Below are 14,926 nucleotides of genomic sequence, written 5' to 3'. Positions count from 1 at the left end.
TCCTAGATTACTCTTGACAGCCCGTATTCCCTGGGCATCATTCAAATGGAGGCAGACCATTCTTTGACCTCTATCATGTTGTACCCTTAAGAGTCTCACTACACCTCTTGTCTTACCTTTTCTGAGGTCCTATTGTATAGCAGCTCTCAAAGGGTGGTCTATGGAGTCCTGGGAGTTCCCAAGACCATATCCCATGAGGTCAAAACTATTGATATTTCAATAATAATAATACTAAGACATTATTTGCTTCTTCACCTATGTTGACACTTACACCCATGGTGCAAAAGCAAACGTGGATAAAACTGCTGGTACTTTGGTATGAATCAATGCAGTGGCATTGAACTATACTAGTTCAATGTATTTGTATTTGTATTTTTCACAACTATACACTCAAAGTTTTTATTTAAAAAAGGAAAAGGAGTGCAATAAATAAAAAATACCAATTTTACTTCAGAATGTCCTTGATGAAGCCATAAAAGTTGTTAATTTTTATCAATCTTTATTCTTGAACACATGCCTTTTCAATAATCTGAATAACAAAATGGGATGTCCACTTAAAGCTATTCTGTGTGTATGAAAATACATTGAGTGACTTAAGAAAATGTTTTAAGATGCTCTAAGCTGCACTCAGGAGGGAAGGATTGGGAGTTTGGGATTAGCATGTTGCAAACTATTATATGGGCTTCCCCAGTGGCTCAGTGGGTAAAGAATCTGCCTGCAATGCAAAAGCCCCAGGAGACACAGGTTCAGTCTCTGGGTTGGGAGGATCCTCTGGAGGAGGAAAAGGCAACCCAGGATTCTTTCCTGAAAAGTTCTATGGACAGAGGAGCCAGGTGGGCTGCCATAGTCCATAGGGTCTCAAAGAGTCAGACATGACTGAAAGATTTGAGCATAAACAAGAAACTGTTATACATAGGATGGATAAAAAAACAAGGTCCTATTGTATAGCACAGGGAACTGTATTCAATATCCTAAACAAACCATAATGGAAAAGAATATGAAGAAGTGAATCAAAACTGAATCACTTTGCTGCCAGCAAAAATTAACACAGCACTGTAAATCAAGTATACTTCAATAAAATAAACTGAAAAATAAAACCACAGTTCTTTAGGATCCTCTATCATTTATTTATGTGTGTGAAGAAGTCCAGAGACTAGAGTTTGAGATCATTGCTGTAGAGTTTTATGCAAACCAGTGGCTAAAAAGAGATTAACTGTTGAGGAAATGAATTTATTGGGTTTGTGGGGTGCCAGGCTGGAGGAAACTGGCAGCCAGAGGGCAGAAAAATATTACCGTGTCCCTGGTGGGAACCTGGGCATCAAAGCCACAGAAGATTTGCTGTAAAAGCAGGGGGAGGACCCCCGGGACTTGATCTGATGAGTCACGGCTTTGCCTAGGGGTACACCTGGCACCTTCACTGAGTTGGATCTGCCTCCTGCCAGTTTGGTCTGGCATCCTGCTGCTTAGCAAATGAAATGCTTGTCATGTCACTAGTGGAAAAAAACAGAGATGACCAGCAAATTCCCAACACTTGGCCAATTGTCACCCTCGACACTGCAAGTTCTCAAAAGACCTGTGCAGAGTGGACAAGCCAAGTAAATGTTAGTTGCTTATTATTATTATCATTGTAGAAATGGGCTCCAGATGGGCCAGTGAAAACCCTGGTCTCTGAGCTCTGGGACGCACCCCAAGTCTGGTGGAAGACTACCTTTTGTTTTTGGTCTGAGCCCAAAACAAGACATAACAAAGAGCCTTCTGTCACCTCCCATCTCCAGCTTGCTGCCTGGAGCCCTCTTTGGAGAAGCAGTGAAGAAAACAATTATAGTTATCACTGACATCTGGTATTTATGTCACCTCTGCCCTAAGCCTAAAACCTGGCCTCCTCCATTCCTTCCTCCTAATTCAGGCTCTTGAGGCCAAACAGCTGAGGTGTGAAGCATAAAGAAGACGTATAAAACAAAAAGCAAAGAATTAGACTCCAGGGAAAAAACACGTCTCCCTCCAAGGCTGGTCTTGACACCTGTGCTGAGGTCCTGGTGTGGGGGTGAGGGTAGGGGCAGGATAGGAAGGAAACTCCTAGACTGGAGTGGAAAAACCTAGAGCCACAAAGAAGACCTTCAGATTTTGTCCTAAAAGATAGAGATAAGAGCTTTCAATTTAATTCCTTCCATTCCTGAAACGTCTCAAATTAATCAAATCACCATCTTGGATTTTGTCTGGTGAGACTATTTCCTCTTGCGAGGAACCAGAAAGCATTTTATTCACCAGGATACTTGTTTAGGAAAACACAGTAGCAGTAGTAGGGGGTGGGGTGGGAGGGAATGCCTTAAAAAGCCCCCTGGGGGGACTTCCCTGCTGGTTCAGTGGTGAAGAGTCCACCTGCCAATGCAGGAGACACTGGTTCGATGCCTGGTCCAGGAACATCCCACACCCTGCTGAGCAACTAAGCCCATACACCACAACTATTGATCATGTGCTCTGGAGCCCGGAAACCAAAACTGCTGAGCCAAGCCCGTGCTCACCAACAAGAGAAGCCACTGCAAGAAGAAGCCTGAGCACTGCAATTATAGAGTAGCCCCTGCTTGCTGCAACTAGAGAAAAGCCCACGCAGCAATGAAGATACAGCAGTCAATAAATAAGCCAATAAAATTTTTAAAACTTTATAAGTAAATAAAAGAAAGCCCCTTGGGACTTGTGACTGAGGCCCCCAGCCTGGGAGTTGCCTCATCCCAAGGCTTGAGAATGGAGAATAAAAACTACCTAAGGAACAAACAAGGAAAGATTTCTGTTTTGTTCTTGCTAGAGAAAGAGGAGTAAGAACAGAGCCTGAAAAGGGAAGAGAGAACCCCCTCAAATATCTCCACAAATGTCATGAGACTGGAAAAAAAAATAAAGCTGTTTTGAAAAGGGGTATAATGAGGTTACATGAAATCATGTGTGTGAAGCTTTTGAAAATTGTAAAGCACAATAGAATGTAAAAACTGTTTTACTCAATTTAAAGAATGTGGAAAAAATACTTTAAAATAAAGTTTCCCCATTCATGACATTCAAATTCTTTTAAAAAAAATTGCCATGACCACATTTCAATAAACATCCTTATATCTAAACAAACTAACCAAAAAAGCTAATACATGCATACAAAAAAAGAGAACAAGTGTGTAGACATGGGTCAAAATGGGAGGAACTGCGGTGGCCCATGGGCTTCCCCTTCAGCTCAGTGATAAAGAATCCACCTGCAATGCAGGAGTTGGAGGAGACACAGGTTCGATCCCTGGGTTGGGAAGATCCCCAGGAGGAGAGCATGGCAACCCACTCCAGTATTCTTGCCTGGGAAATCCCATGGATAGGGGAGCCTGGTGGGCTACAGTCCACAGGGTCACAAAGAGGGAGACACAACTGAAGCGACTTAGCACAAATTCACACATGCTCAGCGACACAATGGAAAATCTCAGAAATGGGCAGCAGCCTTTGGAAGGATCACTGGCCTTGAGGGTCTGATATCAGTTCACTTGGTTGTGAAAGAGGCAGGAAGACCTTGCCGGACATCTGAGTCCCTCTTCCCATGTGGCCTTGGAGGGCAGTGGTTCTCTTACCCCACATTACCTTGTCGATTCTCTTAGACGTGGTCACACAAGAGCCTGGGGCAGCTTATTGCTCTCCCTGTCTTGCTTTTATTAAGGCAGCAACCTCTTCCTCTCCGTCTAGCAGGGTAATTACTGATGTAATTGAAAGCATCTCTGTATTCTGGTTCTGGCTCTGCCAACAACTGCCTGTGTGACCGTGGGAAGGTCCTCATCTCTTCACACCTCAGGGTCCTGATTTTTAAAATGATGGAGTTGAGGAGGAAAAGGCCGAGTTAATTATCTCTTAGGTCCCTTACAAATCCAAGTGCAGTGAATCTTGCCATATTAATCTTTCATGCATCTTCATTCCTACTTGAACTCACCCTTATGACAAAATATCTTTTATTGTAGAAATGAAAGAATCAGCCATTTTTTTAATAGAAGTTATTTCCTTAGTGGCTATTTCTCCATTAAGAACACAGAGTATCTTAACATGAACTGTTTTTGTTTCTCATAATGATCTTTTTTTTAAAGCTAAGAGGAGCCAGATAGATGGTGTTCATATATTTTTTTTAGTTTTCCTTTTATGTCTTTTACCAGTCTTAGGAGTGTTCTCTTATTTGTGTCTGCCTGCCTGTCACCTTAGATTATTAGATCACTGAGCACTGGAACAAAATGATGCTCACTTCTGCATCCTCCTAGAACTTAGAGACTATCCTTTGTACAAAGTAAGCATTGAATAGATATTTGTTCAGTTGAATTGAAGTTTGTATCAAACCAAAAATTTTAAATTATTTATTTTAAATTATTTATTTATTTTATTATTTATAAATAATATGATTTATTTATTTATAATATTATAACAATATTTACTTATAAATAAATAAAGTTATTATTTATTTTAAATTATTGCTTTGTGATAGGCTTGGTGGTGCTGCAGGAATAAACTAATCCACAAATCTCAGTTTAACACGGTAAAGAGTTCTTTTCCTTTGTCGAGGCGAAGTCAGCTATGTGGGTGGGATTTGGGAAGAAGATATTTCTGCTCCACAGAGCCACTCAGGAACCCAGGCTGAGGAGAATCCTATTCTGACTCTCCTACCGTCTGGAGCACATGGCATATTCAGGGAAAGAGGCTGAAAATTTTCTAAAGGGCATTCCTGTCTTCTGTACCCATTTCATCAGCCAGAACTAATCACATGGCACTGCCTGACTAGTAGAAGAGTTTGGGGTCATGTGAGCTCTTATATTTTTAGGCAAGAACAGTGCCCTCAAACTTGATGATCATTAGCAATGTCGACCACATGCTTCACTCGGTAGATCTAATATTTTGGAGATAATGGACTCCTTTGAGAACCTTTGACAGTTATGATACCCGTCCCAGAAACAAACACATCTGTGTTGCAACATTCAACATGACTGTCAGTTTGTCATGCATTTCCAACCCCATTCACCTACTTCCTATGAATCCCAGGACCCAGATTATGAACCTTATGACAGAATCCACAGGCATGTTTAGCACCTGGCAACAGATCAACAGGTGAAAAAACTACATTACAGTGTTCTGTTTGAATTTTATGTTAGGAAGAGCCTATTTATTTACTTGCTCACTTGTTTTTGTCAGACCTGGCATCGTACAAGATATGTGGCCAATGGATTTTCCTCTGTGTTTGTTTTTATCAGGAGAAATTTGAGGGTCTGTTCCGGACTTACGATGACTGTGTGACGTTCCAGCTGTTTAAGAGTTTCAGACGTGTCCGAATAAACTTCAGCAATCCCAAATCTGCAGCCCGAGCCAGGATAGAGCTTCATGAAACCCAGTTCAGAGGGAAAAAGTTAAAACTCTACTTTGCCCAGGTAAGAGCATTCTTTTCCAGAGTTACTCCATCTGCCCTACTTTGTCTTTTTACCTTTTCAAAATGTAAATGAGGCCCTTGCTACTTTCAGACTGCTTTGTAGTCTATAATTAGTTCACTAAAAAATAAATTTATATCATGATTCACAGGCAGGGACAGCATAGTACTTTAGAAAACAGGCTCTGAGGGCCCACGACACCTTGGTTCTAACCTAGGCAAGTTACATAACCTCACTGGGCCTCAGTTTCCCCATCTGTAAAATGGGGATGATGACATACTCCTTACATTGTCATGAGGATTAAATGACTTACTGTGTGTTAAAGTGTTTAGCATTTAGTAAATAAATGCCCATAAAGACCAGCTAATACTTGTAATAAGAATGGGCTCATCACAACTACTGGAGACAGAAATGGTAGTAACTGTTTAATGGGTCCAGGGTTTCCTCTGGAGTAATAAAAATACTTTGAATATCAATAGGAGTGGCGATTGCACAGCACTGAGCGTAGACTAAATACCACTGAAATTGTTCAGTTTAAAGTGGCTTAATTTCAAGTTATGTGAATATCACCTCAATTAAAAGAGAAAGAGAGAGGAAGGGAGAGAGAGAGATGGAAGGAAGGAAGGAAAGAGCATATGAAGGAAGGATGGGAAGGAGGGCAGGGACACAGAGGGGAGAGAAAGAAGGGAAGGAAAGGAAAGGTCTGGGGACCAGCAGCACCAACATCACCTGGAAATTTGTTACCAATGCAGATTCTCTGACCCTGACCCCATCAACCGACTCAGAAACTCCAGGAGTGGGGGTCAGCACTCGTTCTTGGTAAGCTTCCCAGGTCACTCTTATGCAGCTAAAGGCTGAGATCAACTGTTTTAAGAATCAAGTAAGATAACTGAGCCCGTGGTGTGTGGTCAGTAGTCATTATTATTGCAGCCTGGTTCATTGGTTCATTTGTCACAGGCTAAAGGCCAGGTTCTGCATCTCTGTGGAACAACACAGCATATCCAAGGCCGAAATGAATAATGTGCCTTCATTTCTCCTGTGTTTGCAAGGTTCAGACTCCAGAGACAGACGGAGACAAACTGCATTTGGCTCCACCACAGCCTGCCAAACAGTTCCTCATCTCACCCCCTGCCTCTCCGCCCGTCGGCTGGCAGCCCATCAGTGATGCCACACCCGTCCTTAACTATGACCTCCTCTATGCCGTGGCCAAACTAGGACCAGGTAAGCAATGTGGCCCTTTCTGGAAATAAACATTTGACAGCCGCTTAGAAAAGCCAAAACAAGATGAACCATCCTAAAATCCTGGGTTTCTTGTAACATCTGCATTTATTATTTTTTTCCTCAATTTTTTTTTAATGTGGATTTATATATTTATTATTGGCTGTGATGGTTCTTTGTTGCTTTGCGGGCTTTTTTGTAGTTGTGGTGAAGCAAGGCTACTCTCCAGTTGCAGTGGGAGGGCTTCTCATTTCAGTGGCTTCTCTCGTTGCAGAACACAGGCTCTGGGGTGCAAGGGTTTCAGTAGTTGCAGCACATGGGCCCAGCAGTTGTGGCTCCCAGACTCTGGAGCACATGCTCAATAGTTGTGGCACACAGGCTTAGTTCTCCTCAGCACGTGGGATCTTCCGGGACCAGGGATCAAACCCATGTGTCTCCTGCATTGGCAAGCGGATTCTTTACCACTGAGCCACCAGGGAAGTCCAACATCTGCATTTCTAATGAATTTATCTCTGTATGTAGGCAGCCAGAGGGATGATGAAAGAAAACGCAGCATCAGACTTTGTACCTGTTCAAAAGCAATTCAGGAGCTGGCACTAAAATGTCAGTCCCAGCTTCTGGATTGCAATGCAAATGTTTTAAGATTGCAAAACAGGCAAAATGAGCTCTACCAGCCGGCATGAGGCTTCTAGACTGTGCAACCTTGTTTTACTGCTGCTATGGTATGCCCAGGAATCCTTTGCTACAAAACAATCTACCTGAAAAGTGACACCTCTAAAACCCCCAGGGAAGCCAGTCACATTAGCCTCTAACTTAAGAAAAACTCTATGGTCATTTTGTTCTGATGTTGGTACCTGTAGCTTGGATGCTCTCATTTTCACTATGGTGCAGTATGCCATCGGGCAAGTCCACTACCAGTAGGTATTCATCCACTCTCCTGCTGATGGCCATTTAGATGGTTTCCAGTTTCTTGCCATTACAATCCAAGCTGCAGTTAACATTCGTGTACATATTTCTTACACACTTATCCAAAAGCTTATGTTTTTATACCTAGAAGTGATACTGCCCTCAGTTTCAGCTGATGGTGCCACCTTGTACTCCATAGTAGTTTTCCTATATTATAGCAAGAGGGGAAATGTGGAAAGTGGGTGGGCCACAACCAGGTGGCAGCTGAGCTTTTAAGCACCGAAGATCTGAAAATAAATAATAGTCATTGTGCCTGCTCTCTGTACTGGTGGTTCTCACAGTGTGAAAGGGGGCTGAGTGCACACCCCAGAAATGCTAATTTAATTGATTTGGATCAAATCAAGCATCAGTATTTAAAAAAAAATCTCCCCAGGTGATTCTGATGTGCAGATGAGTTCAAGAACCATTGGTAGCCAAATGCCAGGGATGATAAATTTATAAGTTCTTATCAGTATTTCTTAGATAAGGAAAACATTTGGCATTAGTATCTCTCACCCCAGAAATCTCAAGTTTTAATAACACATATGGATTTTCATGGTGGCTCAGACAGTAAAGAGTCTGCCTGCAATGCCGGAGACTAGAGTTTGATCCGTGGGTCAGGAAAATCCCCTGGGGAAGGGAACGGCTATCTACTCCAGTATTCTTGCCTGGAGAATCCCATGGACAGAGGAGCCAAGGGGGCTACAGTCCATGGGGTTTCAAAGAGTCAGACATGACTGACTTGACTTTCACTTTCACTTTTTTTTATTGATTGTTGCATACACTGAAATTTAAGAATCCTGAGTACGAGGGTGACCCACTGTCTTGGTGCCCTCAGACTTAGGGGATTCCTGGGAACTTGTAATGCTAAAACCAAGAAATTCCCAGGCAATTCAGGAAAAGGTGATCATCCTACTGGGTCTTCAGATTGATATGAGGCTGATGTGATGAATAATTACTCCCTGCAAGAGAATTACTGGCTGTCCTATGTGTGGCCTTAAAAGTTAGATTACAGCACTTTCAACAGCAGTGTCTTTGGGGAGTTTCTTTGTAATCACTGTCTAGTCACTCAGCTTCTTGGAGCCTTTAAAATAGCTATTGGTTTCAGCTACTGAGAAGCAGGAGGTATCCAACTACCAAGATGGGCTGATAAAAGAAGCAATAATAAGGGAGATGTTTGTGGAATGTGATTTCCTTGAAAGTCTGGTCCACATACAGGAATTCTGAGCAAATGCACTCCCATCCCATGACTCTCTCCCAAGAGAGCCATGTGTGTGATATGTGCAAGTGTTGTAGAGTGTGTGAAATAAATCAGGTCTGCTGAAGTCAAGCCTGTGACCCATTTCCCCCAGTCATTTCAGGATACTTTATTTTTTAATTTAATTTTATTTATTTATTATTTTTGGCCATGCTGGGTCTTCATTGCTGCCTGCGGGCTTTCTTTAGTTGCAGTAAGAGGGGACTACTCTCTGGTCGCAGCGTGCGGGCTTCTCATTGTGGTAGCTTCTCTTGTTATGGAGCACGGGCTCTAGGGTACTCAGCTTCAGTAGTTGCAACCCTGGGCTCTGGAGCACAGGCTCATTAGTTGTGGCACAGGAGCTTAGTTGCCCTCAGCATGTGGGATCTTCCCAGACTAGGGATCAAACCCATGTCCCCTGCATTGGTAGGTGGATTCTTAATCACTGGACCACCAGAGAAGTCCCACTCAGAACACTTTAAAAGCAGTACCATGAAAGCTGCTATCCTTCAAGCTGCTGGTTTGACTCCCAAGATTTTAACAAGAACACAGTTGAACATTTTGTACAGCTGTTTTGAATGTTAGCAAACAGAGCTCTTTTTTTTTTTATTTTTTATTTCATGGCTGCAGTCACCATTTGCAGTGATTTTGGAGCCCAAAAAAGTAAAGTCTGCCACTGTTTCCACTGTTTCTCCATCTATTTGCCATGAAGTGATGGGACCAGATGCCATGATCTTTGTTTTCTGAATGTTGAGCTTTAAACCAACTTTTTCACTCTCCTCTTTCACTTTCGTCGAGAGGCTCTTTAGTTCCTATTCACTTTCTTCCACAAGGGTGGTGTCATCTGCATATCTGAGATTATTGATATTTCTCCCAGAAATCTTGATTCCAGCTTGTGCTTCATCCAGCCCAGCATTTCTCATGATGTACTCTGCATATAAGTTAAATAAGCAGGGTGACAATATATAGCCTTGACGTAAAAAGACACTTACTCCTTGGAAGAAAAGTTATGACCAACCTAGATAGCATATTAAAAAGCAGAGACATTACTTTGCCAACAGAGGTCCATCTAGTCAAGGCTATGGTTTTTCCAGTAGTCATATGTGGATGTGAGAGTTGGACTGTAAAGAAAGCTGAGCGCCGAAGAATTGATGCTTTTGAATTGTGGTGTTGGAGAAGACTCTTGAGAGTTCCTTGGATTGCAAGGAGATCCAACCAGTCCATCCTAAAGGAAATCAGTCCTGAATGTTCATTGGAAGGGCTGACGTCGAAGCTGAAACTCCAATACGTTGGCCACCTGATGCGAAAAGACCCTGAAGACCCCAAAAGACCCTCATTTGAAAAGACCCTGATGCTGGAAAAGATTGAAGGCAGGAGGAGAAGGGAACAACAGAGGATGAGATGGTTGGATGGCATCACCGACTCAATAGACATGAGTTTGAGTAAACTCTGGGAGCTGGTGATGGACAGGGAGGCCTGGAGTGCCGCAGTCCATGGGGTTGCAAAGAGTCGGACATGACTGAGTGACTGAATGGAACTGAAACAGAGCTCTACATAGAATCACTGAGATCTTGGCTAGAGGGCCTAGGGATTCCCAAGTAGCGCTAGTGGTAAAGAATGTGCCTGCCAACACAGGAGGCTCAAGAGACGCAGGTTCGATCCCTGAGTCAGGAAGATCCCCTGGAGGAGGAAATGGCAACTCACTCCAACTTTCATGTCTGGAGAATCCCATGGGCAGAGGAGCCTGGCAGACTACAGTCCATGGGGACACAGCGAGATGGACATGACTGAGCAGCTGGGCACACTTAGAGGACCTAGGGGGTCACTGCCAACTTGTATTTCACAGGAGGGGAACCTGAGGCCCTGAGAGGGAAGCAGGAATGACTTGCCAGTGGCAGGACCAGGGCCTCATGGCAGTACTCTTCCTATTTCACTCTCTATGAAGGAGGCCCAGGCTAAGTCAGACTTTCAGATCCCAGCTGGCCTCAGGTCCACTCACTTGGAGCCTGCAATCCAGTAAATTCAAATCATTTTTAATCTAGAGCCAGAAAGAAAACTGATTTATAGTTAATGTTCACAGAGAAGGATACAAAGGGAAGATAAGGGCAAGTCTCAGACCACCTCACTGGCTCATGGAGCTGAGTCCCTGGTCTCAAGCCACTGCTGGGGACCAGTATAACCTGGGACTGACAGGCAGGGGTGGAGGCAGTGGGATCAGGCCACAGAAGGGATGCTCACAGAGTGTCAGAGGAGCCAGGAAGTAGGAAGAAAATGACCTTGAAAAGACAGGGAAAAAGAGGGCTTCTTTTTAGAATTGTGAATAACTTATCAATAGTATTAAAATGGCGCCTTAATTTTACGCCTAACCTGTAACCGTCACCTTCCCTTTTGTTGTTGTTGTTCAGTCTCTCAGTCGTGTCCGACTCTTTGCAACCCCATGGACTGCTGCATGCAAGGCTTCCATGTCCTTCTCTATCTCCTGGAATTTGCTCAAACTCATGTCCATTGAGTTGATGATTATATCCAACCATCTCATCCTCTGTTGTCCCCTTCTTCTCCTGCCTTCAGTCTTTCCCAGCATCAGATCTTTTCCAATGAGTCCACTTTTCACATCAGGTGGCCAAAGTGTTGGAGCTTCAGCTTCAGCATCAGTCCTTCCAATGAATATTCAGGGTTGATTTCCTTTAGGATTGACTGGTTTGATCTCCTTGCTATCCGAGGGACTCTCAAGAGTCTTCTCCAAGTAAATCTTGGAGTAAATATACTTCACCAAGTAAATCTACCAGCTTCGAAGTACCCTGCTGTGCAGGCAACACAGACATAGGCTCTGTTAATATCCCCATTTTCCAGATCAGACCACTGAGCAGTAGAGCGGTGAGCACATTTGTCCAGGGTGACACAGCTGGTTGGAGGCAGAGACAAATGTCCCTGGCTCTTCTGACCACCACTTGGCCCGATCCAGTGGCCTCTATTGGGATCCTGGCTGCCTGGGTGGGCTTCAGGCCGACTCTACTCTGAGACGGGCAGAACATTTAGCCCAAACCTGCATTGACAGTCACCTCTAACACCATCATAACTTCCAGAAAGGCTGACTCAGGGCCTGATAAGTGTGTAAATGAAGGCCTGTGTGCAGTGTGTGCAAGAGTGAATATGGAGGGTCTCCTGCACTTTACAGTTGGCTGACATCATGTCCCATAGAACAGCTGCAGTTTGGGTGTCTTCTCTTTCTCTTTCTCTCCATTTTTGTCAGCAGTTTAAGGTTGTTTCTCTTCATTTCATTATCCACGTGTCCTTTTCCGGTGTCCTTAAGGCTTCTACAGCCCACACAGATAAACGATTTATATCCAACAACTGAACTGAAAATCTCACTGAGGTTCTAGTAGAAGCCTGGGCCTCTGGCCACTGTTTCAGCTGCAGTGAAGAGAGAGCAGGACCACACACTGAGTCTCCCAACCCACACCTCTGCCCCCTCCCCAACCAGGTGCCATGGCCGGGAACTACTTCAGTCTCCTGCCACTTTCAGCAAATGCTCACTTCCCTTCTGGTAATTTTCTATGGTTCATCTTTCTGTCTCCCCTGCTTTTTTGAGGGAAGAATGCATGTTTTATTCATTTTGGTATTCCCAGTGCCTGATAGCAGTTTGCACATAGTAGATGCTCTATAAATACTGAATGAATGAATGAATGAATCAGACCGATTACCCACCACCACCCGCCCCTCCCCCCACCCCCAGAGATAATTTCTTCTCTGGCAAACTGTTGCTGTTTTATGGCTTTAGCCAGACTGAGTCAGGCAGCACTAAATTAGTGTTTTCTCCACCAAGAGGACTTTTAGCATTTCCATTTAGAAAAAAAAAAAAAATGGTTTCATAACATTCATTTTTAATCCTTAGGCAGAATCATTTCAATAACAAATTATAAGTCATTCCATGTTAAGGATGACTAGCTTAGTTCCAGGAGTAGGGACATAAATTAGAATGCGAGCAAAGTAACTCAAATGATCAAAGGAATGGAGTTTTGCTTCCTTCCGAGGAGTGACTAATGGTGCTAAATTGGTCCAGCGGAGTGACTGAGAAGAGATGCAGAAATCTAAGGATGCTGAGGAAGAGTAAGTCTAAAGAAAGAGCATCTCAGAGCAGGGGTCTGGAATCAGATGGCCCTCAGGTCCAGGATCACTTTGGCAAACCAGCTGGCTTGTGGAAGCTTTGACACGTGTATCTGCCAATGGAAGGGAACAACGTGCTATTTAGACCCTTTCATGGAGGATAAATGGGAGAGGAAGGACACAGGTCTTGCATCAGACAGGAAGGGGCAAAACGGCACCTTGTTCTTGAAGAAAGGAACACTGGTGACTCTCTTCCAGAGAGGGACAAGCCATGCTCCCCAGAGCTTCTAAAGAGGCTCTTGAAACAAGCATGGTGGGAACTGTGCAATCACAAAAGGACCATGATCAAACCCAAGCCTGTGGGTTTCCTTTGAAATCCTTAATGGATTTCGGTGTGAACCCAGAGCCACATAGCACTGGGGAAGCATCTCTTTGTTCTGTTTGTGATAGTGAGAATAGGATCATAGTCTGGAAAATAGGAGAGGCACAATTTCAAACATTTTTAACCACTGTCTCCATGACCATATGTTCTGTTTTTCATCCAGAACAGAGAGTAAGTAAAATAGATAAATTAGGGGGGAAAATGTAAACAGAAACAATGGCTAAAACTGATATATGGGGCTTACTTGTGTCAGGCACTGTTCTAAACACCTTACTATATAGATTATCTCATTTAACGTTCACAACGACTCTACGAGAAGGTGTTGTTATTCTCCTCATTTATACAGCTGGGGAACGTGAGGCACAGAATAGCTAAGTAATTTGCCAGAGGCTACACAGCTGGTAAGTTAAAATATGTCCCTCTGCCCCTGGTGAGACACAGAAAGGATTAATGGAGCCAGCACCCTTGCCTTAAGGAGTGCAAAGTTTGAAAAACCAGGGAGATCTCTTGAAAAACAAAATTGTTTCTCCAGAAGCAATTCCAGATTGTTGCAAAAGGACATCTTAAAAAATACAGGACAACTTAGACATTTTGTTTGTTTAGAATTCATTTCTCTGCTTATTGGTACTTTCTAAAGCATATGCAGGGCCTTGGCTCTTTAAGGCAAGTTTGATGCTTTCCTCTAATGTCAAACAGGGCATGTGGATCAGTTTCGCCATCCTCTGTTCTTTTTAAAGGACAGGTCTATATAAAACAGAAGAAGCTTTCTATGCAGGTCAAAATTGCAATATGAGTATCACACCAGTCAGAATAGCCATCATCAAAAAGTCTACCAATAGTTAATGCTGGAGAGGGTGTGGAGAAAAGGGAACCCTCCTACACTGTTGGTGAGAATGTAAATCGGTGCAGCCACTATGCAGAACAGTATAGAGGTTCCTTAAAAAACTAAAAATAGAACTACTGCATGTTCTAGCAATCCCACCCCTAGGCATATATCTAGAAAAGACAAAAACTGTAATTCAGAAAGACACAGGCACCCAATGTTCATAGCAGCACTATTTACAACAGCCAATCTAAGTGTCTGTCAACAGATGAATGAATGAAAAAGATGTGGTATAGAGATACAATGGGATATACTCAGCCATAAAAAAGAATGAAATAATGCCATTTATGGCTACATGGATGGACCTAGGGATTATCTTACTAAGTGTAGTCAGAGAGAGAAAGACAAATATTATATGATGTCACTTATATGTGAAATCTAAAAAGAATGATACAAATGGAATTACAAAAGAGAAAGACTCACAGACATTGAAAACAAACTTATGGTTACCAAAATGGGAAGATTGGAGGAGGGATAAATTAGGAGTTTGGGATTAACAGACACACACTCAGTTCAGTCGCTCAGTCGTGTCTGACTCATTGCGACCCCACGGACTGCAGCATGCCAGGCTTCCCTGTCCATCACCAACTCCCAAAGCTTGCTCAAACTCATGTCCATCCAGTTGGTGATGCCATCCAACCATCTCATGCTCTTCTCCTCCTGCCTTCGATCTTTCCCAGCATCAGGGTCTTTTCCGATGAGTCAGTTCTTCGCATCAGGTGACCAAAGTATTAGAGTTT

General features: G+C 43.2%; 1 protein-coding gene across 5 annotated transcripts in view; it reads left to right on the top strand.

Moving 5' to 3' along the window:
• The window catches only part of RCAN2 (regulator of calcineurin 2), a 272,351-nt gene that overhangs the window by 240,586 nt on the left and 16,839 nt on the right, over positions 1-14,926 (top strand). For all 5 annotated transcript variants that reach the window (XM_081519651.1, XM_081519649.1, XM_081519650.1 and 2 more), the window contains 2 exons: positions 5,247-5,420; positions 6,467-6,638. In XM_081519651.1, the coding sequence (XP_081375777.1) occupies positions 5,247-5,420; positions 6,467-6,638 (346 nt within the window). The remainder of the gene's footprint in view (positions 1-5,246; positions 5,421-6,466; positions 6,639-14,926) is intronic.

Source organism: Giraffa tippelskirchi, chromosome 8 (genome assembly GCF_054371585.1).
Source record: "Giraffa tippelskirchi isolate mGirTip1 chromosome 8, T2T-mGirTip1v1.2.pri, whole genome shotgun sequence".
Classification (NCBI taxonomy): Eukaryota; Metazoa; Chordata; class Mammalia; order Artiodactyla; family Giraffidae; genus Giraffa; species Giraffa tippelskirchi.
Note: the sequence above shows the minus strand (reverse complement) of the source record. Positions and strands in the feature narration are given on the sequence as shown.